Raw genomic sequence first — 27,747 nt, forward strand, 5'->3', positions numbered from 1 at the left:
GTGCCCTTGTTTAGTGTAGAGCAGGCAAAATAATAGGACCCTTCACCTCTTACTGCTCTGAGACTTGGCGGTATCTGCACTCTCCCATACCGCTGTGCTGCAACTGTGTACAAAGTTGGGCGATTGCTGTGTGGCTGGGGCTGCGCCTGCAGCTGGGATTTCCAAGGAGAGAGCAATGTGCTGGACTGCCAGGGCTGTGCACGCTCCAGGCTCAGCAGACCCTGGCCTTCAGCATCGGTGGTGGACCCTGCAGGGCGGGCAGGTACCTGGATGGTGGGAGCAACCCTGCAAGAACCACACCAAGGCAGCTGCGGAGCAGAACAAGTGCCACGGAGACGCAGTCAGCCCTGCTCTGCCTCTCGAAGCTGTGTCCAAGGACCTGCAAATGGACCTTCAATTACTGCAAGGGAAGACTGCTTTTCTTCTGTCATTCCCTCACATTTCTAATTTAGCTGAATGTATAGAAAGGCATCCACGTTCTAAGATTATTTATGCAAATAACAAAAAGTCTGTTGCTGGTAGCAGGGCACTTAACATCAACTCACGCTAAACCAGGAGAAATATTAAGACAAGAGAAACCTGTGTTGCTGGTTCTTCACTTAGTGATATTACCTATATATCCCAACTGATGGGTATCTTTTCCTGCATTACAATGAGGACTGCAGAGTCACACGTTTTTCACAGGCAGATTCTGACCTATTCAGGCATGCCTGTAAATAGGCACAGATATCCCAAGCAACGTAAAAACTTGGAATGACAAATAAAAGATAAAAATAACGCTGTGAGTTTTTACATGCTAGAAAACCTAATGATGTATTATGCTGGTACATGGACACAGAGAGAAACTGTGGTGACAGTGATTTTGTGTGCGACACAGGAACACAGCACGTAACTAGTCTGGTCCTGGCTCACCCTGAGCAGAGGTTTTTCTACCAAAATGGTGGTTGCAGGGGCTGAGGGGTTTTGACGTTTAGAGTTATCGCAGCATCGTAGGACAACACAGCACCAAATAACTCTTCGCAAGCATGTTCCCTTTGAGGCTCTGGCAGGCTGGGCGCTGAGCAGATGTCCAGCATCTCGCTCACCTGCTATAGTGGGTCAGGGTGCTGTGTCACCCAGCGCTTGTGAACGCCCGGCATTTCCTCTCCTTTGGGCGAGAGCTAGAAAGGAAGGTGGTTTATTTAGAAAAGGTTCTTTTTGTTTACTTCTTTATATTCTTACTCTTGGTAGAAATGACATTCCTCCTTCTGTGTGAAACATCTGCCTAGAATATAAATGTGAGGAAGTGACTGAAGAAATGGCTTAACTTATCAGGTGATTTTGTAGAAGTTCTATGTTTTATCGTGGCTTAGTCATGTAACCACATATTCCTGTTAAAATAAGGAAATAGTGACAGTAACAGAAGCTCCTGTTCTTAGAAACCTGAGCTTAAACTTGCCCCGGGGCAAGGCTGGTGTGCAGTGGGGCAGGCAGTGCAGCAGGGGTGTGCTTCATGTCTGCCCATCACTCAGCAGCCACCCGGAGCAGCCCCAGCACCCAGTGGCTCCAGCCTGAATCCTGTTTTCCAGGATTTCCAGCTCTGGCCATTTTTTTTTAGGTGAGAAAATAGCGAGTGAACGTTCCCCATGTCTGGGAGCATTGTGCAAATGGGCAGGGATGTGTAAAGGGACCTGCTCGCTGGCTGGTTCCCGACAGCTCGTGCTCCAGGTGAGACCCGTGGGCATCATTTCTCTCGCTTAAATCTGTGATCCTCAAATCTCATTGCTCGGAAGTTCCTTCAGTCCCTCGGCCAAACCTGGAGCAGGCAAAAATATTTTCCCTTTAAGACTGCGCTTTCAATAATGAAAACTAAAAAGAAAAATAATAAGGCTGGTTTTCTCACTCTAGTTCCTAAATGGGATAATATGTCTATTCCACTTAGATACACAATGGACGCTTTTTGGTTTGTAATTTGTAATTTATTTTATTCTGTAGGACCTGTAGTTCTGAACACTTTTGCTCTTTATTTATTTATTTTTATCACTCTTTCCTGTTACTCCTCATTTACTTATTTTTGCTCTTGGCTCAGAATTCCATATGCATCCTAATTATATAGCCCTCTGAGCTTTATCATGCATTGACCAAACATCAGAGTTCACTGTAATAAATATGACTGTTTTTTGGCGGCACTCTCCACATGTCTTTCATAGCTGAAGGATTTGCAGCACCTCCAAATGTCTTTAATTTTTTTCCCCTTCAAATTTTGATTAGAAACATCACTCAGAGGAACAGTTTGCATTTTCTCTGCTTCTGTAATCATATATAAATGTAAGTGGTCATAACTGTATTTTTTCAAATTCTTTCTCCACCTTATTTTTCAGAAAGAACAGCCCTAACAGATGTAGCTATGCTTAGTTCCCATGTAAGCCAGAATGCTTTTTGGATATAGCTCTTCACGTGGTAACTTAGTAAAATCTGGATGTTAGGTACAAGGTGGTTTTCCTAATTGGACTGTGCAACTTTGAAGCCAGGAATCAGTTCCTCCTTGTTCCCACGTGGTTTTGAGACAACAGCTTGTAGGTTTGGGTATGAATGGTCTGGGGAACAGCTCTGCCCTCCTTCCCTGGGGATGCTGTTCCCTTGAGCCATGTGCCAATGGTACGTGCCTGGTGCTGCTCTGGAGTCTTGGAGCACATGTCATCTTCTACTGTATCCATGGTTACCTGGGTTGGGAGATGGTCATGTCCCTAAGATGTTTCTGTGGTGCTTGTGCCACAGGGGATGCGTACCCCTGTGGTGCATTCAGGTTTGCTGCGTGCCAGCAATACTGGGACCTGGAGAGGTGCTGGTGTCCGAGCCCTGGGTGGGGGTGCCAAGGACCCCTTGTCACACTGGGAAAGGCAGGATCAGCCACAGAGACTTTTTCTCCCAACATCCAACGTTTTTCTCATGGCTGGAAATCGTTTATTTTAGCACATTCCTTTAAGTGGTTGCATACAGTTATGAAACAAATCAGTGAGCTGAAAACTGAGCTCAGCTGTTGTACCTTTCCAGTTCAGCCCCTTCTTACCTCTTTACTGGCTCTGCAAGAAGACCCAAAGGAAAATTTGGAAACAGTAACTGAATTGCTTCTGTTGTGTCAAGCAACAGTGATTTGTTCATAGCTCAGTGTAGGAAGGAAATCTGATATGATGAGATGGGGACAATTGGTCTATCGTTTTTCCCATTCCTCCATGGCCACCATCTCCTTTCTACCACTCTTCTTCCCCTCTCCCACCCCACCTACAGATTTCTCCCTTTCTACAAAAGGGTGGTAAATATAGCAGGTTTTTCTGATGTATCTGAAATTGCTCCCTGAGCGAGGGAAGCCTAACACTGCATGTCATGCATCTCTGGTATGCATTGCAGGCATAGGAAGTAGCATGTAAAAGTCATGTTGCTGTTTGTCCTGTAAGCAATGTAAGTATTGCTGCACAAACATACAATTACCTTAATCGAGAAACTGCATGCTCTTTGCATTTTTCTTCACAGTTAGTAACAGAACTTACTACAGAGAGAACCTCCCAGAAATCCCCTGACCTTAAGAGCACATTTGGCTGTACCTAAGCAAGGTGAGGTCTACACCAGGCTCTGCCAGCTGGTCTCCTAGGCAGTGTTGCCTCTACTCACAGGTCTGGTCTCCTTTGACTTTGCACCTTCAACAGGTACAGTGAAGCACCACTCAATAGGAACAGCCATTTGAAACATAGAGAATCACATAGAGACACTTAAGAATTGGTAAGAAAAGGTTAACAGTCATTCATCTCCCAAGGGGTGGGTGCAAGCGCATATCTTTACAATTTTAGCTGTAGCTGTGATATGTGCAATGTTTACTAATGTTGTAATCGAACAAGTAAAATCTGCTTCCGTGAACTGCAGCTGGATTCTTTCCAAGGAGCTTGTTTTCCTTTTAATATTGTGTTATTAATTAGCTCAGCAAATCAGCAAATCATTGTAGTTTTGTTTGGAACCAATCAGCAAGTGTTGCCATCTTTGAATGCTTTGGTAAGTGGTTGTTTTCTTGAAAGAGGTCTTTCAGTGGAGAAAAGCCACCCTCCTCTGCGGGAAGATGGCTTCTGCTCAGGGAGATCGGTGTATTCCCAGCCTACTTGCCAGTCTCCACAAAAGAGGATATTAAGAAAAGTGAGCTTTCTCTTTTTCAAAGGTATTGCAAAGCAACAGTAGGTTTTCCATCCGTTCAGCAGAAATATTTAGCTCTTACCGCAGTTCTATCAGGATGTATTAGTCTTATACCCTTGTGAAACTACATATTCTTGGCTGTGAGATGCTCTTGAACAAAGCCACTCGATGATCCTGGGAAAACTTTGTATCCCGGTGGATGTTTTCAGGTGGTCCGGTTTGGTCCTTAGCACAGCATTTACATGGAAATATGGAGTGCTGGAGGCACTGTAATGCTGGCTGCCCTTTTATTGGTCTTCGTCCTCAAGTCAGGCTTTACCAATCCAAGGAATTCAGTATTTCAGGCGAAGAACTTTTCACAGATGGTATTTGTGAAGATAGCAAGAAGAAATTTAAGGAATGTTTAAGCTTTGGCAATTATGAGACCGTTTTAATTTCATACATGACAGCAGCACATGAGAGGCATTCCACGGTGCTCACCTCTGTGCACGCGACTACGGGTGCTGCCCTCCCGAGTTAACCTTGGCTTGCAATAGAGACAGGCTGGAAAGGGAATGCTCTTTCCTTGACAAGTTTTCTGCCCTCGTACTGAACTCACTGAGTTATGCTGTTTGCTGTGGAGCTGCCCACAGACCAGCCACGAGCAGAGCCCGCAATACAGAACGCTCCTCATGCGCAGGGTGGTGGAAGGTATCCTCTACAGCGCACAGTTCATGTATTTAAAATAAAGAATAAAAACCTGTAATTAAAACCTGAAGATTTAATTTTGAATAAAAATTACGATAAATTTAATAGCTTCAGGAAGCATGGTTTTTTTCCCAAGGTTGGAAGTCATATCTTTTTCACTTTAAAAGTTGACAGAAAGGAAACCTTCAGTGGTATTTCGTTTTTCACTTGGAACATTTTTTTTTTCCCCTCCCTTATGGAAATGTTACTTGGAAAATAAAAGCTCATTGGGAAATGGAAGAGGGAAAACTGTACTACTTCTAACTGTGCATGGGCTGCTTTTATACCAGAAGGAGTTTTCTACCACCTATATACTATCACAACCTCATTTTTCATTTTTTGTCATCATAGATTTAAAATTAGAGGAGACACAACTGTGGGCTGTCCTGCTTATCCTGTTCCGGTGCAATGGCTGTGAGTGCTGTATGGCACGGTCCTCTGGTCGGCTGGGCATTCCCGTTCTGCCTGCCTGCCTTTGCCTTCCCCAGACCTGTGTCAGGCTTGACACCGAATTCTGGAAACAGAGGATTATGAATGCGAAAGTCACCCCTTAGTTTGACCAGCACTTCCTTGTCCAGCAAATGCACATGTTGCTAAAAGCATCCAAAATATAATGACTTACTGGCTCTGAATCCCCCCCAGTTCCCCTTTCACAGCATTCATGAAACATTTATCCAGAATCCCTGGCGTGAATCTTTAAAAACAAGGATGCCCTGTGGGCCAGCTGTGTGACAGCCTTTCACAAAGATGCTTACTAATTGCTTTTGATTAAATTGCATTTCTGCTGGTCCTTGATGCATGCTTTCAGCCAGCACTCCGGTACTGTGGGCAATCCCCAATGCTGGTGATGCCACCTGAGCTATTCAGGTCCTCTGAAATGGCATGGGGTACTGCAGGGCATCACCCAAATGTCTAGTGATCACTTTTGACATCAGAACGGGGAGCAGGGAAGGAAAAGGAACTAGGGATTTTTTGCCTTTACAATTGTATATTTGTGTGTGTATATATATAAAAAAAAATATATATAAACCAATTGTATTTATGAGAGTTTAATAACCAGCCACCCAAATGTTTGCTTAGACTCCACGTATGTAAGCCTTGGGAGGGCTTGTTATTCTGTTGACACAAGCTAAAGGAGCAAGATGCTTTCCTGGGGTTGTGCCGCTGGTGTGTGGTCCTTCAGACAAGCCATCCTCCTCCAGTCCGAGGGCAGGTGTGCAGGGCAGGCGGTGCTTTTTTAAGACCCTGGGCGCACCAAGTTCATTTCTTGGCCTTCCGTTTAAAGGTTTCCTCTGTGCTTGTCTTTTCTTGCTTGGTAAGCTAGGCTGCAAACAGCTCGAGGCTCCCATGTCAAATTCTTGTTAGCAGCGTGCGGTTCTGCTGGGAATATGCTTAAATCTGAGATCCGGTGCATTTATTCACCTGTCCAACAGTAGCACGGTAACAGTGAAAATCTCTGGCTTGGAGGAGCATCTCATGTGGGACCAGTGCTCGGGGGGAGAGGGGCTGCCCCTTGCTGCCCTGCTGCCTCAGTGAGCAGGGAAACATTTAATAAACCTGAAACAAGGTGTTAGGCTGTTATTTCTTTGTTCTCTCCTTTTTGAGAACTGTCATCCATCTGGAGGTTGCAAACTGAGATTTAGAAACAGCTGCTGTTGGAATATCGTTTGCCACTTGGTTAATTAAGAGACTGCCATGCAGATTTGTGGCTATTGAATTTCTTCTCTATTCTTATTTTAAGTGGCTACAATATTGCTAAAAATTCACTAACAAGTACAGATACAGAATCCTTTCATCTGAAGCATCAAAGAAAATGAGCTACTCTGATACCTCTCACACCGGTTTTTGTTTCAGCTGCTCTCATTCATTCTTGTCAAAAAGATGCCAATTGTGATTTAGATCCTGCCAAGAGAAAAGGAGCCAGCTGTTGTAAACAGCAGAGGTGTTCAATTTGCAAAATATTCCTGTAATCATCTGTGCATTTTCTTTAGAGCAAGCCACCTTTTTGAAACAAGGAAGAATCCAATGTGTTTCTATGCAGTCTTAGTTTTGTGCAAAAATAAACCAATATTTATATGGGTTTGGAGAGTCTCTTAATGAGGGGTAGGAAGTTAAGAACTGGAGGTGGAGGAGGAATGTATATGAGGACATATGTCATGGCAAAGCTTTTTAATCACCTTTTAATTGCATTTAAGTCATCTTTATTCTGAAATTGGTGTGTTCTGTATCTAGCAGGTTTTTACGCTTTTTGTCACTGCTGTTCAGGTTTCCAGGGGCATCCTCCCGGTTTTGTTTCATAATGCTGCTATTCACATACAGGAGCTGTCATCAAAAATCAGTGTTGGCTGGGAGCTGCTTATGGCAGCAGTGGAGATGCTGCTGCTTTTCTCTGCAAGTAGGATAGATGGCAACTGCAGTACCACAAATGTGATTTAACATTTCCTTGGTTTTGTTACTTTGTGAGTGGCAGGCAGTACGGTATGTTAAAGATTTCTTACGCAGTCGGCTGTTGTGTAAGACATTGTCTTGTGCAATGTAAAGCTCAGCAGATATAGATACTATGGGATGAACAGAGGAGTGATGCGTGCTCCCTTCCCTGCCGTTGATGCTCCCTGGGAACCAGAGCCCAGTCGCAGGCATCACTGCGTCCCACGCAGCGGTCGTGCAGCCTCTGCTCAGGGTCTCCTGTGCCTGGAGGAACCGAGCTCACCCTTGCCCTGTCCAGCTCCCTACTGTGAGGCAGCCTGGCCGCAGGAAGGGGCTCAACTGAACGTACACGGTGCCAAGGCGGTTCCCAGCTCCTGCAGCTGCATTCGTGGGGGGGGGAGTGGATGTTCTGCATCGAACCTAGGGTGGCTTGATGTGTGCAGTCCAAACCCTCTGCCTGTGGGGAGAGTTCCTCCTGAAACACCCTGACAGCAATGCAAGGGCTGAAACTGGCATATTACTCATTTGTGCCTTACAGGAGAGAGTCAGGCATGCGGAAAGTATCGAGAGGGAAGGTTGTACCTTGTGTTTTGTTTGGGTTTTGGACGAGAGGTATAGCCGTGCTTACTTTTTTCATGCTACGCCCCTCTATGCACGTTGTAGTGTTCATGGCAGTAGAGGCTAAGTAGTGTATTTAAAAGGTATTTTGCCTAGCATCAGTTTTAGCACTACCCTGGTACTTGCATACCAAATGAATGTCTGATCCAGTTTTGGTAAGAAAGATATCTGTTCTGGTTAGGTATCTGCCTATCTGATAGCTCCATCCGATAGATATGGGTTATCTGTGCAGGTCAGAAATGAAGAGTGCCACCGCACATCTGGTGGTGTCGTGCTGGCTGCCTGCCCTGGAGCCAGCCTGACAGCTCTGTCACCTCGGGTTGTGTCAGTGCACAGACGAGTGATTTGATGTACATTAAAAGCGTTAATTAAATAAAAATGGTGGGCTAGCATGTGTTTCAAAGAACCCCTCACCAAACCTATGATGAGTAGAAAAGTATCTTTGAAGGAGCACCTATGTCAGTTCATAGATGTATTTTAGAGTAATTTCTGTCCTGCTGTGCTGTTGGGGAAAATAATCCCATTTTTATTACTCGACCCATGGAGGTTCAGTCTATTACTGCTTGCTTTGCTTTGCAGTGGATTGGATTTCTCCAGAGAGGAAATTAGATTTTTCCTTCCTTTCCACTCTGTCTCTGTCCTGTGCTTACATCAGTTGGTGGCTGTCCAGGCACTGCAGTGATACCCTTTCCTTCCACACGCTGCCTCATTTGCTGTTTTCTAATAAACTGTATTTACACATGGTGCTTTCCACCGTAACTTCTGGTGATGGCAAAGATGATCAAGAAAATGTGCTCCATGTCTAAACTCGGCCAGAAGTGAGTGCGGGCTTAACCTGGGCCATTTCAGCCGGCGCTGAATCAGAAGTGTGCTGATTTGGATGAGGAGTGTAAATAGCCCGTGGGTAGGGCTTTCAAATCACCTGGAAATTTAGGTATATAAACAGATATGCTGGGGTTTATTTATTTACGTCTCCCCCTAGCAGCCAGCTAGGCTTGTCTGGGAGTTTATTAATAGGTTTTGCTGCAATTTTATCTTGTCGACTAGCCACAAGTGAGCTCGCGGGCCATGTTATTCTAGGAATATCCAGTGAGATGATCTGTTTACAGCAGAGGGCAAATTCCACGGAGAGTGCTGAAGGAAGAAGAGGCCCCCGAGGTTCGAGAGAGCTTGGTGGGAATTAGGAAATACAGCAGCTGTGGGGACGGGGTCACCTCCCAGCAGTCTTTAAGGATCGCTGTGATGGAGGTGGCAGAGCACATCATGCCAGAAGGGTCAGCTTGGGGAGCACAGCAGCGGTGGGACATGCTGGAAGTGCTGAACAGCTTGAAAAACTAAGTGCTCCGAGATGTTTTTTCTTTCCTTTTGTGCTCTTTTGTTGTAAAGCAGAGTCCGAATGCAAAATCCTGTCTTAGGGGCACAGCCTGCACGTTACTCTTGGCTGAGCCAGCAGCTGCTGGGGCCAAGAGGCAAACAGCCCTGGTGTTTTTGGATGCCAACACCCCTGGGAACTTCAGGTGTCCTGCATTTTACACCTAAAAGCTGTGTTGCCTGAGCTTTCTTCTGCTCAACTGATAATATGGGCCTTGTTCATCTCAGTCTGATTGTTTTCCTTCCTTTTGGGATAGGGGAACATCTTGAGGAGTCCTTACAGGGAGGGAATTAAGAGTGTTGGGTATATGGTAATATGAGGGAAACTGTCAAAACTTGTGATTATTTTTTTTTTAAAAAAAATATATATGTAATGTAAAACTGTGAATGTGAGTCTAGAATTAGATTGTCTCCTCGGGGATTTCATTCAGTGGGAATGCTGTTGCCCAGACTTCAGGTGCTTTGTCCTGGCTATTTTCTCCAAGGGATACTCCTATATAATTACAGTCTTCGTGGCTCATAGACTCAAACTGGGCAGGGAGAGAAAACTGCAAAGGCACAAAAAGCGGTTAGCTTGTGGTTTCTGATGGAGCTAGCGCTTGGGCTGTGGTGCAAGAATTGCTTTGTGTTTTGGGACTGGAGATGGGTGAGTGGATGCTAGAGAGTTGTTCAGGCAGTGTGATTTAACCTCTTTTTCTTCTTGATATATTATTTGCAAATGACTTAAAACTTCTTTTTTCTTTTTCTTTAAATAAAAGTATTTGCTGTTCATCCTTGTGCAAATATCCTGTGAGAATAAATGTCAGTCTTTGAAGACAGATGAGAGGGTTTCTGAAATCTGAAACCAATTATTTGTTAGCGGTGTGCAAGTGTAAAACTAAGTGAGAAAGGATGGGATGTGGCCCTTAATCCCTTCATGGCGATGACAGGTCGCCCAGTGGGGTTTGGAGGAGGTGGGCTAAGCAACGTGAGCTGATGTTAACCCGGTGTTACTGTGGTCCTCCCCCGTCTCCTGTCCGTATGCCCATCTTCTCTAGGCAGACTGCTCCTTTCCACAGCTGCAGGTGGAGAGGGTGGGAGAGAAGAGCCAGCTGGAAAAGGGAAAAGGCAGCATTGCAGATTTCAGGCCATGGCATGCTTAGATAATTTTAACTCAATTTCCCATCTTCTTTTCAGAAGAGGTTGCCTGAAAAATTGTTGTCAAGGGTATGCCAGGGGTTTATCCATCCCAATGCCAGGGAGAGGAGAAGCTGTTAGCAAAGGCAACTTGTCCTTTCCAATCTAAAATCCATGTGCCCCATGTCACCAGTGCCGGTTGCATTTGCAGTGGTTAACCAGTTGTCTGACCCATGGTTTTCTTGTGCCTTTCCCTGCTGATGCCCAGGGACAGTGACCTCCTGTGCAAGGGAGCAGCTCTGCATGTGGTGGGGCTGAGCCCCCATGGCATTGCAGAGGCTCTTCATCAGCTCCCTCCTCACCCATGTCCCAGCAAGTCCCAGTGCTTGCAGTTGTACAGCTGGCATGGCCCAGCCACAAGCCCTCCTGGCTCGTCCGTGTGGCCCATGCAGCTCGTGAGGCATGCTGGTGGGAAGAGTGCCCTGGTCTCGCTTGGAGCAGGCGCTCTAACTCCACCCACCATCCCACCTGACATATCAATGATGTTGGGATCTTCCTAAATTTCACCAGTCACACCAAGATACGTGAAGGAGCCCTGTCCTTTTCCATAAATACCAGCCATTTTGTTCAGCTGTTGGGGACAATTGATTTTGCTGTGGAACACAATCTAGAGCACTGTTGTCTTCTGCAAGCTATTTCTACATTTCCAAAGACTATAAAAAATAAAGCAAAACCTTTCAGGCCTAATGGCTCTTTGCAGACACTCCAAAAATGTGTGCAGGTCTGAGATGTGCCGTACCTCATCTCCCTACAGCCTGACTCCAGAAACATCTTCCTTTCTGCTCTGCTCTGCTCCCTGGGTTCTTCCAGGCACACCTGTATCCAGGTGAGGTGGCACAAATGGCATGCACCGGTTCAAATGCCATATGGCTGTAGTGAATTGGTTTGCTGATGTTTATATGCAGCTCCTTTATGGCAGAACTGCAGGTGCACTTGCAGAAGGGCCTCCCAGCGCTTCGTGTGCTCCGTGGATGGGTCTGCTTTTCCCTGTGAAGGCTTGTTCAGGTTTTCCCTTCTTCCTAACAAGTGTCCCAAAGGATTGTGCCACAAGGGGTTTGTAGGGGGAGTAAGGGAGGAAAAATTAATCCCTTTTAAAGAAAAGTAACTTCAGTATTCCAAAACCTGCTCAGGAGATCTTATTCGATCCGACTCACTGTGGTCTTGTGGTGTCCTCTTAGTATACCAAAACCGTTGGTTTGAAAGTACCTTCCTTGAGCTTTTCCTTTGTCACTAGCAACAGCCAATATAGCTGCTACAGTTCTTATTCCCTTGGTTAATGTTTGAAAAGATTTCTCATGGAATTTCTAAATAACTAGATAAGAGATCTTATAGAAGGACAAAGTGATTTTAATTTTTTTCCCAAAACAGTCTCTAAGTAGGCAGATTTGCACAACCATGCTCATCCTCTTAACGCATTTCATTCCTGCATGTTCTCACACCCAGGCACTCTCAAGGTCCAAGGTGTTTGTCCGCATGTTCTGGCCAGGATCATTCGTGTGACACAGAGGACAAGTGTCAGTGGCTGCTGTGTCCTCATCACATCCCTGAGGTTGTTCTTGGCAGGCAAAAATGAACCAGCTTGGAGCTGCTTTTCATACCATTTAGGCGTTGATGATGTTTACAATTTTTTGTTTCATTCTTTTTTTCTCATCCCTTGTAATTCACAGGCAAACTTCATTAATTTTGGTTCTTTCCTCTGCCCCCATAGTCTTGATATTTTATGACTCTAATCCTGTTCTTCATCTTCGTGACAACTTGCCTGCAGGTCACGTTGTTCTTCCTCCTCTTGTTATTTGAATGAAATCACGGGTAGGTAGGATGCGATTGGCACAATGGGCATGTGCCATTCCCTTACTCCATACTCTGCCCACCCTTCTGGTGCCTGCTTGTTTGCTTGCTTGCTCTTGCACACGCATATGCTCATATACACACACGCACACTTTTACTCTGCCTTTTTTCATCACCGTTTTGAATACTTTGAATACAAATTGCTGCATGCAGACTTGCAGAGTAATGTGTCTGCCCCCAGTACTGTTCCTTCTGTGCCAGAATGTGTCTGCCCATCCTGCATGTCAGTAGTGGGGTTACTTTTCTGTGCATCAAACAGCCACCAGAAATTTTTGAATCCCTTGTAAGAAGGGACGTAGTTCACGCCGGCTCTCCCTGCGCCAAATTTGCAAGCTGTGAGGCTGCTGATTTGGTCATTTCTGCAGCGGAAGGGCATACGGGATAGGGTCCCAAAGGAGGAATTCTGTGCTTTGTTTCTGCATTTCCCAGCCAGAGGTGTATGCTGTGCCATGAGTCTGGTGTGTTCAGTGTCTTGTGATGCCTGTGGGGCCCAGGTCTGCATCGCACGTGTGGTAAGACAGTTGCTGTCAGGCTGGGTCGTACTTACAGCGTGTTGGAGCAGTTCTGGCGGGGTCCAGCTTCTGCACTGGTGATGTCCACTGTTGCTGGGTGTCTATTGATGGTCAGAAAGTCTGCTTCACATGTCCCAGGCATGCCTGATTTCACTGCCCAAGTGCTGCAGGACTGCTTTGCATGCAGGTTTCAACTTGCCCAGACAACCACTTGCCCGGGACTTACAGAAATTAGGCATCTGAGTCGGATCTGCTGCTCCCACTGTGTTGCACAGAGTAGAAATGCTGGGCAAGGAAGCAAAATCCTTTCCATGCCTGTTTCCTTGCCCAGACAAATTTTTTTTCAATTAGAGCAAACGGATGTATCCAGGAGGGGTTGGTATTGATGGTGATTTCCATTATTTTTGTGTATGACCAGAGTTTGCTCCACACTCTACAAAGTAGTTGAGGTAGAAACCTTTTCAGTGAGGGGGATCGCAGGAGCTTTTTTACTGAATTTGCCATGGATGGATAAAGCTGATCTCTGTCTTGTGATTTTGTCTGAGTTAGTCATTTATCACACAAACTGGGGCCCTCGTGCCTGGGTGTGTTGTGGCAGCGGCGTGAGCACCAGCAGGGCGCGAGGTGACTTCCCTGGTGCTGGGGAAGGTGGGTGGCTGGCTGATAGATGCTTGCTAGAAACTGCAGCAAAGGTTTTTGTTGTATAAAATTGATACCAGAGATGTCGGAAAGACAGTAGGCTGTCCTAATATGAAAAACATTTCAACTGAAATGTGGTATTTCACGTACGCAGAGTGCCTGCTGAGGTCACTCGGAAGCCATGCTCACCCAGCTATAGGAAAGATTATTTTTTTGTTTTCTCCAGCTTTTTTAGAGGAAAGGGCAAAATTGATCGTATGCATGGGATAATGCAGAGAAGGAAATAAATGGTAAACAATCTCTGAAGTTATTTCCTTTCTATACAACAAATAACTGCTGCATATAGTTATGTACTGTGCACCAGTGCCTTAATGTAACTTTATTATTTGGACACCTCTTTCTGACTTCATATAAAAGTTGTTCTCTTGGTTATTTTTTTTATCTGATATTAACCTAAGCAATTCAATTGAAATGCCAAAGCCTTATGTATCTAATGCAGACTTCCCGTTTCTATAGCAACAAAACTCATCCTTGTACTTAATGAAGGAATATTGGAATGTGAGTAACTGTGGCTTTAAGGTTTAGAAAACAAACAGAACTGCTTTATATTTGACGATTAGAGCAATGAAACGGAAGTGACCTCTTTGCTTAGAACAAAAAAAATCACCTAGGCTTAGGATACTTCATTAGTAAGAATGAAACCATATTAATGTCATAAGGAGCTCTGTGTTTTAATCTTGTTTTTCTAATTAAAATGTAAAAGCCTTTTATAGCAAGTGAGAGTCTTTGAGGGTTTTTTTTCCCTGCCCTTTCTTTTCCAAAGCTGCTGTGTTTGTGGTTAAGCTAATGAAAATTTGGGCTGCCTCACAACAGATTCTTTTTCCTTCTGTATTGGCAAAAATCCATCAATAGTTTTTGTCATTGGCTGAAAAAAAAAGGGGGGGGGGGGGGAATGGGTGGTGTTTAATCCTGCATTTTGATCCACAAGCTAGTTCCTGGTCAACTAGTTTAAATCTGTGTTACAGTGATAAATGCTGAACAAGCTGCAGATGAGAGAGTGAATGAAGGAGCAGTTGTCATCTCTCCCTATTAGCTTATAGCTTTTCAATTACAGTTTTAACAACCGTTAAATTCTAATTTAAGACAACCCTAGGAAACAACCCAAGGAAATACAACAGTGCTGACAGCAACATATCATGAATGTTTATGAGCCTATATTTCTGTATCAGCATGCCGATAAGTACTACACATTTGTGGCAGGTTTATTGTGCTTAATTATTAATCTGTAGAAGTGAATATGGGCAAATGGGGAATGTGAAATAGGGGCTTCTATTGCAATCTTACTGGTGACAAAATTGTTTGAATATATTTCCACAAGGCAGTCCAATTTTTCTGTTATTTCTTGTGATTTTTTTTTTCTGGGGGGTTTTGGTGGGGTTTTTTTGTTATTTTGGTTTGGTTTTTTTTAAAAAAAAAAAGCTGTCATTCTGATAAATTCATCTTAATTTCTGAGGACTGAATAAAGGTAGCCAGAATTCCAGGTTTAAGGAAACTTTTAATCTGCTGAACTCACTAGTCACAAGGCAGCTAAGACAACCAGTGATGCCAGTGATGGCAGTAAATTGCCCCACAGCAAAAGATAGTATGGAGGACAGGATAAGACAGATGGAAGGCTGGCTCGTTTGAAAGTTGATCAAGATTAGCTGTTGTGAAAACAAAAAGCAAACCCAGAAACAACACACTCAGCAAAATCCAGTTTGAAACTGGCTGAGTCGCAGCATATTAAACTGTGGGCAGGTGGCCTCCCGTATGAGCTGGGAGCCTGTATCCTGCTGAGAGCTGTGCTCTTCTGCCTCCCAGCAAACGGATTGGAAAGGCATGCAGCATCTCTGAGAAGCGTGAAAAGGCTGAACCCAAAAATCTTTGGATTGTGTTTTACCCTACGTTCCCTTTAAAAAACGAGTAACTTAAAACTTGGTAAAATGCTTCTCTAGGCAGAGACTGAAAGGGAGCTGACAGCGATACAGCAGGTCTGCAGGAGATGCAGTAGGTGTGTGCAAGTTGCAGTGTTTGCACCGCAGCCAGCAGTTAACGGGCTTCTGCAAGGGTATTTGAAGCCCAAATACAGGAAGAAACAAGATTTATGTGATTGTGCATAACTTTGGTCGAAGGTCTTGAAGGACATCAACTCCCTGAAAGTTTCATAAAGAGATGCTCTGTGGGTGCCTTTGCTGGATGGGGGCTAATGCGTTGGCGTGTGCTCTGTGTTTCAGGGATAGAGCTCTGTCCTCCTGGGCACCGCTTCATGATCACCATGGTGGCGAGCTTCATCGAGATGGCGGGGCAGTTCCTCATGCCGGGGCTGGCTGCCCTCTGCAGGGACTGGCAGGTCCTCCAGGCCGTCATCATCTGTCCTTTCCTGCTGATGCTGCTTTACTGGGTGTAAGTATTTCTTTCTCCTGTCGGGTCAAAGACTACACGAGCTCCTAATGTGAGATTTGGGAGTTGCTGCACTGTTGGGAAGTGTATGTGCTTTCCAATACATATCAGCCTTTCCCTTTGTTCTTCTGTTCACCTTTTGCAAAGATTGGACTTTGAAATAAGAAATAAAACCTTCATCGTTTGCTGTAGCCCACACATCAGTTAGATGCTGCAGTGTGGTGGGAACTCAGGAGACAGTCCATTTTCACTGAGCAGCAAGTTGTACTTTGCTATTATTATCACTGTCACTTCTCCTTTAAAGATGAAAACAATTGTTGAGAGGCCACATCTCAGCCTAGCTGTTGTCAGGTTGTGGCTGCACCGCTAAATTTTCCCTTAAAACCTGCATTGTGGTTCTGGGCTGTCACTGCTGCTTTCTCTGGCCTGGGTTAGCCAAGCTAGGTTAAAAATAACATAAGTCAGCCCTTGAACAAGCGCACTTGGACATCTTGTGTGCTTGAGGTAGCCAACCCCGAACTAGACTGCCTGCTCAATTTTGCCCAAATTAGTATACACTAACTAGTACTAACTAGTCTGCACTGGGCAGTAGCTGGGAGTCATTCCCACAAGGAATCCTCCCCTCCTAGCTGTTCGTGTTCCTCTCTGCCCACTGCACTGGCAGCATTGCAGCACTGGTACAGCTGTCCTGAGCAAAGTAGGGTGGCTGTCACCTTAGGGTTGGTGCCAGGTCCATCCCCACCAGGACTATATACACCTCCCAAAAATCCTTTCTTTGTTGTTCTGTCTTAATAGTGACACGCAGTGGCAGCATAACACAATGGAGGCTTAGGAGAGCAGTGTTGTACAAAACCATAAGAGTAAGAACAAGCTAGATCATTTACTTTAAAGATAACACTAACAAGACTAAAATATTAAATTGTATGCTGAGAAAAATGAGAAAAAAAGGCCACCGTGCTGTACAGGACCAAGTTGTTTATGAACTGTGTGGGGGCCAAGCTGTTGTAATGCCTGATAGGTTGCAACATGTAAAAACTTGTTACAGTGTGTAAGAATTTTTACCAGTTAAATATTTTTCTATTAATGCATAAAAGCCTTAAAGAGTTCTCCTGTGTTCACGGTAACAGCCCTCAGTGGGGATTTCTTAGCGTATCCCTGAGGTAGACATGCTGCAGCTTGGGCTGAGGGCAAAACACAGCACATAGGAGAAAGTTACGAGTCCTTTGCAAGAGAGTGAAGCTTTCCCCCCCCGCTGTTTTCCAATATATAACATCTAAATAGTCACATCTTGTCAGTGTTAATCTTGATGAATAACCAAGAGTGTTCCTGTTCATGTGCAATACTGTTCTTCCAAACCCACCATATGTTATACACATGCAAACACACGTGGGTCTACTCTACAGCCTCCCATTGGGATGCCTGCCAGCTGAAATGCCTTATATCCACAACTGGATAGAACCCAATATCAAACAAAATGTTTACAGGTGTTTGTATCCAAAAGGACGGTACAATAGTACGAAGACACCTAATAAATGTGGTAGACAACATGGACAGCAGTAACCCCTCAGCAGTGTTCTGGAGGTAGCACGTTTTCCAGGTGGCTGAATCAAGGTCTCATACATTTCCTGTTGGACATGGGTGACATGGAAAGCGATAGGAAATGCTAATATTTATTTGCTGATCTGCAAGAGCTTTGTGGCTTTTTGGCTGGGTGGGACAAGCAGCCCGTGCAAATAGATCCCCCTTACATAATGTGTGATATGACAGCTTGATAGATAGTGGTAATAGCCAAAGTAACAGGATTTGCAGTGCCCAGGCGTTTTGCATTTGCAGAAATGGACTGTGGTTAGGATGCTGGTTTAATTATGCTGTCAGTACAATATGCACTTTTCTCTTAGGCTTTTCTCTTCCATCTGTTGTATGTTCTCTGGAAAGTGCCACCGCTTTATTACCTCTTTCCTTTCCTCCCTTCTGCCCCCAGCATTGTGTTGGGGGAACTGAGCGTGGATGCTCGGCATATGTTACAGATGAAGGAAGAAAACTCACTGATTTGTAATAAAGGAACGACTGGAAAACAGCACTGCTTATTAATTCCCCATCATGTACCCAAAGCAGTGAGTTCAATAACAGACGCTGTGACAGCCCCTGCACTGCTGCCTCCTTACTCTCTTTACTTCCATCTCCTGCAGTAAGAGCTGTTTGCCCCTCCAGACTGGGGCTTAGCCCTCTCCCACCTATAGATTTGCTCTGCTCCCAGCCACATGCACATGGCAGGTCATACCATCCCTAGGAGGTGGGTGGCTGAGTGGATCGGGAAGCTGGGCATGGAGGGGAGGAAAGGGAGAAGCACCAGATTTGTCTAGGAGGGATAGGCTAGTGGGCTGGGACACGTGCAAATCGAGCAGATGGCTTTGCTGAGCTCTCAGGTCATTCTGGAAGGGCTGAGGCACCCACATAAGCTGGACATGAGCACAGGGCTTGGTGACAAGCATATAAAAATGGGTTGTAAGAAGTTAGGCTCCTTCCAAAGTGTGTGTGTGTTTGTGTTAGAGTTGTGAGGGAAGGGGAGCTCCAGTTATACAGAGGCATTATCTCCCATCCCTTGGACAAAGTAAACTCCTGACAAGACCATGCTGTGAAGGTCAGCAAAGGTATCAGTAATCTGAAATAAACTCCTGATTGACTCTAACCAAAACTGAAGAATGGGGACAGGGTGGCCGGTTCTTCTCTGGTGCTGTTAGGTTGGATTTATCCTCACCAAGACATGAAGCTGTAATAACTGGGCTTGTTGCCCTTGGGCAGACCCCTAACTGACACACGACACACTTTCCGTGGGCATAGGTTTGCTCTGCATCTGGACAGGGTCATGGTTCTTCCAGCTGCACATGGTACCTGCCTGGCCTTTGTCTGTCTGTCCGGGATTCTTCGCTGCCCTTCAGATTTCTCAGCCTTTGGTTCTTTTTCCCCAGTGTCCCTCCCTCTCTTCCCTCTCTCCTCTCCCAAGCAGCAGCTGTGTAACAGGAGATGAACATTTCCCTCTAGCCACCCACCTCCCGTTCTTTTCTTTGACTGCAAAAGGCTGGTCCTTGCCTCACGGATGGAGGAGGTAGAAGACTATCAACCAGATGTCTGCAGTCAGCTCAGCCCGGTGATCTGGGTGACTGCCCACCCTCAGCAGAAAGCTGTCTCGGCTTCATTCCATTTGTATTTAATGCCAGGTGATGAAGCACGAGGTTGTGGCCAAATTTCTGTGCAGAAGTCCACAGGGCCCAGGGGGTTTGCCTCCTTGTTTTAGGTATGAGGGGTTGTTTTTTGGCTTTTGAGTTTGTGGTGGTTCTTGGTTTGGCAACGGGAAGTGCAACAGTAGGTACGTACAGATGACCCTTGGCAGCAGGGTCCATGCTCGGGTGCTCGCACAGAGATGGAGCACCCAGCACTTCCCCTTGCTGTGCCTGATAACCTGGGCTCAAAGCAGCCCAGAAGTCTTAAAAATCCTTAAATGAAGCTCCCACTGCTTGCACTGAGGAATGGAGCAGCTGAAAGACGTGAGGCTTCAGCACTTTTTTTCCTTTGAGAAATCTGCAGGAGCTGGAAGGTGAAGATGGTGTTTGTCCCCACAATGCCCATCCCTGCAGCTCTCCTCCTTTCCCTAGGAGCAGTTATCACCGGAGGGCTTGTCATTTGGGACCTGTCAGCAGACTGTGCAAAAGGTGCAGCTTTTAGGTTAGTGGCGGAGGCTGTCCCTTCTCTGGAGCCAAGCGTGGGGAGACTGTGCATTCAAAGAATTCTTAATATTTTCAAAAAAATGCTTTTGCAGTGCAGAAGGATATGCCAATGCGCCCATGCAGCACCAGCGGTAGTAAATAAGCTGTCAAGCTGAATGGCTGCCATCATGGCTGTTACATCTTTTTATTGCCTGATATCATTTAGATTGCAGTCTGCCTGTCTTCTTTCTTCTTCTTTCAAAAGAAAAATAATACTTTCTCTATCTAGGATGGGAGGTTGCACTAAGCTGTCTTCGAAATTACATCAGCCTTAAAAGATAGTACCATAATGGTGCGATTGCCTTGCCTGGTCCGCTGCTTAGAAGTGTAAGAACTGAGGCAGCATCCACAGCAAAGAGCAGTGCTTTGTGAAGGAAATGTCAGGTTTATTATATATTTGAAGGTAAAAGTAGTTGTTAAATTTGTTCTTAGAAAGGGCTTTTGGAAGATTAGTGAAAATGGGGCCTAAATAAGAAAGAAAAATATGCATGGAGTTTGATAGGAAAGTTCTTGTATCTACAGAAGTATGGGAGTTTTTAAGATCTACGTGTTTCTTTTGGTTTCCTATTAAAATAAGCTCATCTGGGGAAAAAAAGGAAGAAAGATCAGTTAAGCTAATGAATCAGGTGAATATCAGCACTTGAAGGAAAGAACCAGTTGGAAAATAAACTTTTGTATTTTGTACCTTTGTGTGCATGTGTATATTTTTAAGGTAACTCAACTAACATAATATTGACATTACTAGGGAAGCTTTTAGAGAAACAACTGGATGTTGTCTGGAGCATGCACAATACTGACCTGCCTAAAAGAATGACTTAAAGTCTGCATATGTGGGAGAAGATTTTTTGACATGTTTAAAAATTAAAAATCTGTTCCATTATAATCCTAAAAAGTAATTTTTCTCTTTCTTCTCTGTGTCTTTATAAGAGAATCCAAATCACTTCTGTCAGCTATTTTCCTTCTTTGGTCTGAATTACCATGTTAACTGCACATCTCATTCATTCCCTCCTTGGCAGCAAATATCTATTTCAGACAGTGCTGCCACGTTCTCCCAGTTTTTTGAGGATTGTATTAAGGGCAGAGCACCTCTAATACATTATAAAATTCTAATATGTCCTATTTCTATGTGATAGGATAGTTCCTGTACCATTTGTGAATCGGTGTAAAAGAAAATGTCATTGATTTGCCCATTCTGAACCTGTTTTTCCTCTTTATTTTGTGATTCTTCTGCTTTTTGAAAATAATTAATGTAGCTTGTGAACAGTTAAATGAGCAGCTAAACGCTATCAGTTCTTCCTCTGACAGAAACTTGGAAGCAACCCTAACCTGTTTTCCATCTTTAAAGTATTTTCCCAGAGTCCCTTCGGTGGCTGATGGCTACACAACAGTTTGAGGCATCCAAGGAACTCATCCTTCAGTTCACGCACAAGAACAGGATGAACACAGAAAGCGATATCAAAGGAGTGGTGCCCGGTGAGTAGGATAGACAGACAACCCCAAATCCCTCTGCCCTGCTCCAAAGGCTGCATGTGGTATTGCTGCCCAGAATTAAATCATCTATTTACTGCCTGTAAAATCATCCTGTTCATTCATGCATTCATTCATTCCTTTTGCTTTTCTTGAAAAACCATTCCGAACTCCAGCGCTGTGTTTAAAATTACTTGGCCTGTTGAACAGTCCTAGCAATTATAGTCTCATCTTGCAGTGCCATATGTCTTTAGAGACATCTCTTGAAGAATTTTACCATGGCTACAGAGTGCGCCTTTAGCTCTGTGTGCCTCTGGAAAGGCACATCTTCCTGTGTTTTAAGGAAGATGCTCGCTGGGATCCTGCTCATCATGCATCACTTATTTTGTTGGTTTGGAGAAGTTGCAGCACTTGAACCTCCAATTCTAAAGTGCCAGCCCTGTGGCAGACCTAAACCACATTGCAGTTTCTCCTTAAAGCCTTGCTCCCAGAGCCGTTTTGCTTTCCTCTGCTGCACCATCTGAGCGATGCTGCTCTGGGGGTGGGAGGAGGCCCACAAGCGGTAGCAGTAGGGCACAGTTTTGGGCTGAGAGTCTCAATTGTCAGTTCCTCGGTGGTGATTTTAAAAAGAGCTGACTCTCATTGTCACCAGGATTGTCACTGAAATAGCCATGCTCCTGTCTCACAGGGTGCTTTGCAGAAGAGACTGTGTGTCTGTGTGGCTCTAACAAAGGTGAAGAGTTTCTGGATCTTCTCACCAGTGCACCTGTCAGATTTGGTTCAGGCTCCCCTCTTCCTTCTCACAGGCCTGATGGTGATGATAAACACCCATTCTGCACTGTCACTTGCAATCTGTATCAGACTACTCACTAGTTAGAAAACAGTGGAAAAGTTTCTTTTTTCCCCACTTTTTCAAACCCTACATGCTCTGACCCCAGGGGCTGCAGGGAGACCTCACCCCACAGCTCTGCCCACAGGGATCAGCCTGGCTGATGCTCGCTGTCAGAGGTCTCTGGGGTGACTGTAGCATCAGTCAGTCAGTGCTAAAGGCACCGGTCAGTACTGGAACAGACTTGATCCAGAAGAGAAAAATGTCACCAGTAACGCCGGTGCCTAAGGAATGAAGCGGTCTTCGTCAGTGAGGGGTGAAAAAGTCTGACTTGGGTCTGTGGTATTCAGGTCACTGCTGCGGTTGGTGGTGCAGTTGGCACACGGGTTAATCAGCTTTTTTGCACGTAATTGTGTGTCTGGGGTTACAGTTCCTGGATCTGCATTGCAAACAACATGGCTTTGCAATGTAAATGCTGTTTTTCTGGTAACATTCTGAAAAGCATAGGGGTATGTGAGCAGCAGCTGACCTGGTACTCTCCACCCCCACCTCCCTTTTGCAGATCATCCCCAGAGTGAAAATGATGAATCTTGAAGAAAATTTGTCTCTGAGGCCATGAAATGTCTCACAATTGGACTAGGAGTTTACCAGCCAACTCTGAATTTGGCTTGTCTCAGCTAGTCAGCTACTTGAATTTGCAGATGAAATAAAATGTATTTTAGGGGAAAGAAAAAATAAATTACTTGAAGTTTCCTTTAAGGAAAATGGTAAAGATGCAAGCATGTGCTAGAGGGAATTACTTAAGCCACGTATAATTATATTGTCCATAGAGGAATGCTAAGTATCAAAATGTTTTTATGACTTATTCATGACTGATTACGTTTTGCAGCGGTTTCATGGTAGAGGTACACCCCTGTTTAAGGAGAGACTCCCTTTCATGTGGAAAACAGCGTTATTACACATCTTGATGCTATAGATTCTCTGCCTGCAAATACATTTAGATATAGCAGTTGTCAGTAGATTATCCTTTGCAAACTTTGTGATACAGAACATGGTCACTTCTGCCTCCTTGTTAATGCTGCATTTGTTTGGGACATTGTTGGGGTTTTTTGTTACTTCTTCCCTCGCTTTTTCTCTTTAAAATCTTTCTGTAGCCCCACACATTAAGGCTTTCCTGACCCAGCCCTGGAGGGACACTGCATTTCTGTAGGGAGAACAAGAGAGGAGCACTATCAAAAGGATGAAATGAGCTTAACTAAAAATTTTAAAAGGAAGGAGCTTCTCTCTCATTCTGGGTGCATGCGAGTGTTGACTGTGAGTGAGGGCAGGGGAAAAGTAGAAATTCCAAATGAAGAATGTGATCAAACTGCAGCCCACCTGTCCCCCCAGTGGGTCAGTAAGCCAAAGAAAACATTTCTCTGCTTTTGTGTGTTATAATCGCATACCCGTAGTTGCTGTAGCAGGGAATGGGTAAAAAGCTGGTACTTGTCTGGGAGAAAGGATGCCATTGAGCCTGATGCAGATATCCCTGTTTCCCCTTGACTCCATTGTTGAGCTTTCCTATCTGTGTAGAGGGGGGTTTGTTTGTGATTTGTTTTATTCTTTGTTTTCCCTCTGAAAGGGCTAAAAACTGTTGTGCTCCAGTTAGGGGCCATTGTACTGCTGTTTATTATTCCTCGCTGCATTGTTGTAACAGCCTCCTGTGATTGAATTACTCCCGATACATTTAAATTATGAACTGCTCACTTGCAGTCCCTTCCAGCTGGAAACCCCACTGTAATTTAACTCGTATGTACCAGTCAAATTAGTGTATCCTATATAACAGATCATTACAAGAGTTACAGTAGTTTCATATGTACCCATTTTGGCAGCTGATATGAGTTCCGTAATAGAAAGAAATAGCGTTCAAGTGGATGAAGTATTTCTGGGATGGAAGAAAATGCAATTTTGAATTGCTGTCCAAGCAGTGAAGGGGCCTATTTTCCTCTCTGAAGAATCACACTGTTCCCATTGCCTGCTGAAAGCTTTTACTGGTCCATTTGGCTATGCCACCCATAGTGGAAAGCGCCACTAACCTTCTGCAAGGTTTGTTTTCTCCACAGGGAGGTGGCCCACGCATTGGGTGGAAAAAAAGCAAAATTTATCTCCTGTTCCTGAATCAATCCGTAGGGTAGGAGTGGTTTGCCGGTGCTGCCCTAGGAGGTGTCTCTAAAGAGAACAACTGATGTCTGGCCAGGGGTCCAGCTGCAGCTGAAAGGTCCAGCAGCTGTGGTAACCTCTGCCTGGGGAAAACCATCAGCAGGGACAGTGCTCAGCCAGCCAGATAGTACAGGAGTGCGCTTGTACGGTAAACAAAGTGAGACAAGGGATGTTGACAGGAGTCTAGAGTGTTGTAAATTAACATTGCCCTTATCTTCGGTAGTCTGTCCCAGGGGTGTAACGTAGTGGTGATGATGTTGGTTACAAAACACACAGAAAGCAGCTTCCTCAGCACCTTTAAGTGGCTTTATTTTTGAGTGATTCGTATACCTTGTGATTTTTGGCAGGAATAATTTGCCTTCATAAAAAGATTTCTGGTTTTATGTGGTCGTATTTTCTTCTTTAATGCTGAAGAAATCTAGGTGTGCTAATTAGACCTGGTTAAATCATCCCTAATGTTCTGAGTCTCAAAATTTCACCAGTTGGCTCAACACTCTGCCCTCTTTTAGAAATAAAAGTTTAAGTTCATTTTTGCATCAAGGGAATGATTTTTATCCAACTGCATATTGAAATGTCATTTGTAAAACAGGCTTGGTGAATTTTGTTGACAAATATTTCAAAACATTATCCAAAACTGTCAGCTTCAATCATGAGCAAATGAAATATATTGATAAAATTAATTCAGTACAGGTTTTTCACTGCTGATTTCTCTATAAAAACTTTCCCATGTCTTCCCCATTCCTTTGTGGAACAAGAAAGAAACATACATTTCAGTGCAGCTGCAGGACAATAATTTTGACCCGAGTGAAATAAATACCGAGGAATTATGGACATCTGTTTAAAGAACAGGAGAAAAGAGTGTTTAGGGGAATTGGAAATCCCCAAAGCACCAACAGTCCTTACACCTGTTAAAGGTGTGTTGTATATTAGACAGCTTTCCTTATTTTGGTGGGATGCATGTCTTGTCTTTGTGTGGGACAAAGGGTCTGTTTGCTGGCTGGAGCTGACTGACTGCTGCAAGCTGATCTCCTGCGCCAGCAGCACCCAGCGCTGCTGGCATGTTTGGGTGTGCTGGGAAATGAACCGCTTGAGAAGCTGTATCAGCAGCTACCTGAGTGTCAGACTTGATACTTTCATGGAAACCCACCCTTTCTTGGTTCTCATTATCTTTTCCTGTGGTGGGAGACATTTCACATGTTGCTTAAGAGAAAAATAACTACCTGACCAGGCTGAATAACAAAAACCCCTTTTTGCTCATCTCCAGATGAAAACACAAACCAGAGTTCCTTTGTGGACAGACAGGTTGGAGCTGTTCCTTTCCACAGTTCCTTTCTAAGCTTAAAGGAATAATATTACTGTAATTACAAAAGTGGCCAGCAAAAATCAAGCATCCAAATAGATGCCAATACTTCAGCGTGCAGGACGCAATATGGAGAGGAAGAAGGGGTACAGGGCTGGCAAGTACTATGTGTGCATATGTGTGTGGATTGCAGTTAGGAAAGCTGTGGTTTTCAGGGGCTTTCCTTTTAATCAAAAAAAAAAATTACATTCACCTTTCTTGCTGCTGAGCAACACACTGCCATGACTTCTTTTTTTTTTTTTTTTATTTAGTTTTCTGTTTTGTTTTGCTATATATTATTTTTTTCCTAAGCATGGGGCTTGTATCTATGTACTTACATGCTTTTTTTTTCATTGGGTCAATAGCAGAGGGAAGGGTGAAAAAAACCTCATATGTGAAAGTATCTTTCCCTAATAGAAGATATTAACTCTCCCCACAAAGCTTTACTCATATCCTTAGACCATCACACCTAGAATTACGCTACTGTTTTAAAGCTTGTGATAGATGAAGAGCCAGGTGTATTTGCTAGAGAAGGAAAGCAAGTTCCCTGGCCCCTAATACAGATAACTCCATGTGATGCTATGTACAAACCTGTCAGATGCATTCTTTTACCAGATCCAGTTTCTTGGTTGTTTAATGGTGCCAAACTTAAATATCCCATGCAAGTCCCAGGGGGTAGTCAGGTAAATGTGGGAAATTTAGTCAAAACAGTTCGAGGTGCTACTTGGTCTTAACAAAAGCCTTTAGGTCTTAACAAAGGACTCTGTGTCAGCCACAGAGATTTCTGTCTCAAACAAAACCAGCCAGTGGTTTCTGTTTCCCCCTTGTATGTTGAATCAGCTTTCCAGAGGGGTGGTGGTCCTGGTGGTCCCCTGTGTTCCAGGAGCAGGAACCGACAGTCTGTGCAACTCTTTCAGGACATGCAGTGCATGATAAATAGTGAGTAACAAGAATAAAACTGATCAGTTAAGTCCTTTTCCGCTGGCTAGGTCTGCAGGAATGGAAGAGGAGAGCCCATACATGCCCTGACTGTATCCTTGGTGAGAGTGGAAGTGACCTCTGACAGCAGCAGGATTTGGAGAGGACAGGGGGAAAAGAGAGTGCTCTGTTGAGGATGTGCCTTTTGATGCCACTGGGAAAAAGCCAAATGTGCTAGAAAAGTTAAAAAAAAAAAAAAAAAAAAAAGAGAGAGAGAGAAAGAAAAAAAAAAGAAAGGAGAGGTGGTGTCAGCCTCTATTTAAGCTTGAATGACTCTTTCTCACTAGTTGAGTCCTCCACAAACTCTTGCTGGCTGTGCTCCAGGCTGTCACAGCTGCTTTGTGCCCGGCTGGCACACTGGCTCTGTCTGCAGCGCTACCTTTCCTCCCGGAGGAGCCAGCTTTATGGGGCAGGAACCGCATGCAGAGGGCTGGCAGCAAGCCCTGGTGCTGCCGGTGCTCCCCTGGCTCACGTGCACCGAGACGGGAGAGGATGGCTGAGGCTGGATGTGGACAGCAGAGGAGACCTCGGGAACCAAGTGGAGAAGCAGAACAGTAAGAGGGGACCGGCGGACAGAGAAGAGAGGAAATAAGAGTGAAAAGAATTGTAGGAGCAAAGAATAAAGATAGTTGGAGGGAACTTAGAGGAGCAAAGGCAACAACGGACTGGGGGCAATTAACAGCTGTAGAGAAAGAGGAGAGCCTAGACCATGGAGACCAAAGGGGCTGTGACCATTTTGCTCCCCACTCCATCCAGAACAAGCTGTCAAGCTTGTTGAGTCTCAGCACTCTTCTCCTGTGAAATCCACTCCTAAAATGTGTGCTTCACCCCTCCGTACTGCGCAACTCACCTGCTCTGCCTGCTGAGGTTTCCTCCATAGCTCCGGCAGTAGATAGCAGCAATGCATGTGTAGGTACCTGAAACCTCCTGATGGCCCAGGTATGGCTTCAGACAATGACATTTGAGGTGTTCTTTGTGTTGTGGTTCGGGTTTTTTTAATGCTGGTAATGTTAGAGGAACGTAAACATTGACAAGTCATGCTCTGGGAAATGCAAGAAGTCAGGTTGCCTGGGCAACCCTTGCTTGGCCTCCTGGCATGAAGGCATGATGATACAGCCTTGAATAACATGATTACGACCTATTTTTTCCACAGGGCATAGGATGGACGAATCTGTGCATAGCATGGACGATGCTGTGGGAATGAAGCTGTTGTCTGTTCCTCATTTGTTGCAGAATTTGGAAGGTGTGTAGTGAATG

The 27,747-nt window shown here is 44.7% G+C and overlaps 1 protein-coding gene across 4 annotated transcripts in view; it reads left to right on the top strand.

Moving 5' to 3' along the window:
* SLC22A23 (solute carrier family 22 member 23) overlaps positions 1-27,747 on the top strand; it is a 113,672-nt gene that overhangs the window by 62,552 nt on the left and 23,373 nt on the right. For 3 of the 4 annotated variants that reach the window (XR_005827197.1, XM_040588810.1, XM_040588808.1), the window contains exons 4-6: positions 15,749-15,917; positions 21,024-21,151; positions 27,644-27,733. Coding sequence is in view for 3 of the 4 variants with exons in the window: in XM_040588810.1 (XP_040444744.1) it covers positions 15,749-15,917; positions 21,024-21,151; positions 27,644-27,733 (387 nt within the window). In the remaining variant the exon portion in view is untranslated. The remainder of the gene's footprint in view (positions 1-15,748; positions 15,918-21,023; positions 21,152-27,643; positions 27,734-27,747) is intronic. The other variant, XM_040588809.1, reaches the window with a different exon arrangement.

The sequence above is a fragment of the Falco naumanni genome, chromosome 3, assembly GCF_017639655.2.
Source record: "Falco naumanni isolate bFalNau1 chromosome 3, bFalNau1.pat, whole genome shotgun sequence".
NCBI classification, from domain to species: Eukaryota; Metazoa; Chordata; class Aves; order Falconiformes; family Falconidae; genus Falco; species Falco naumanni.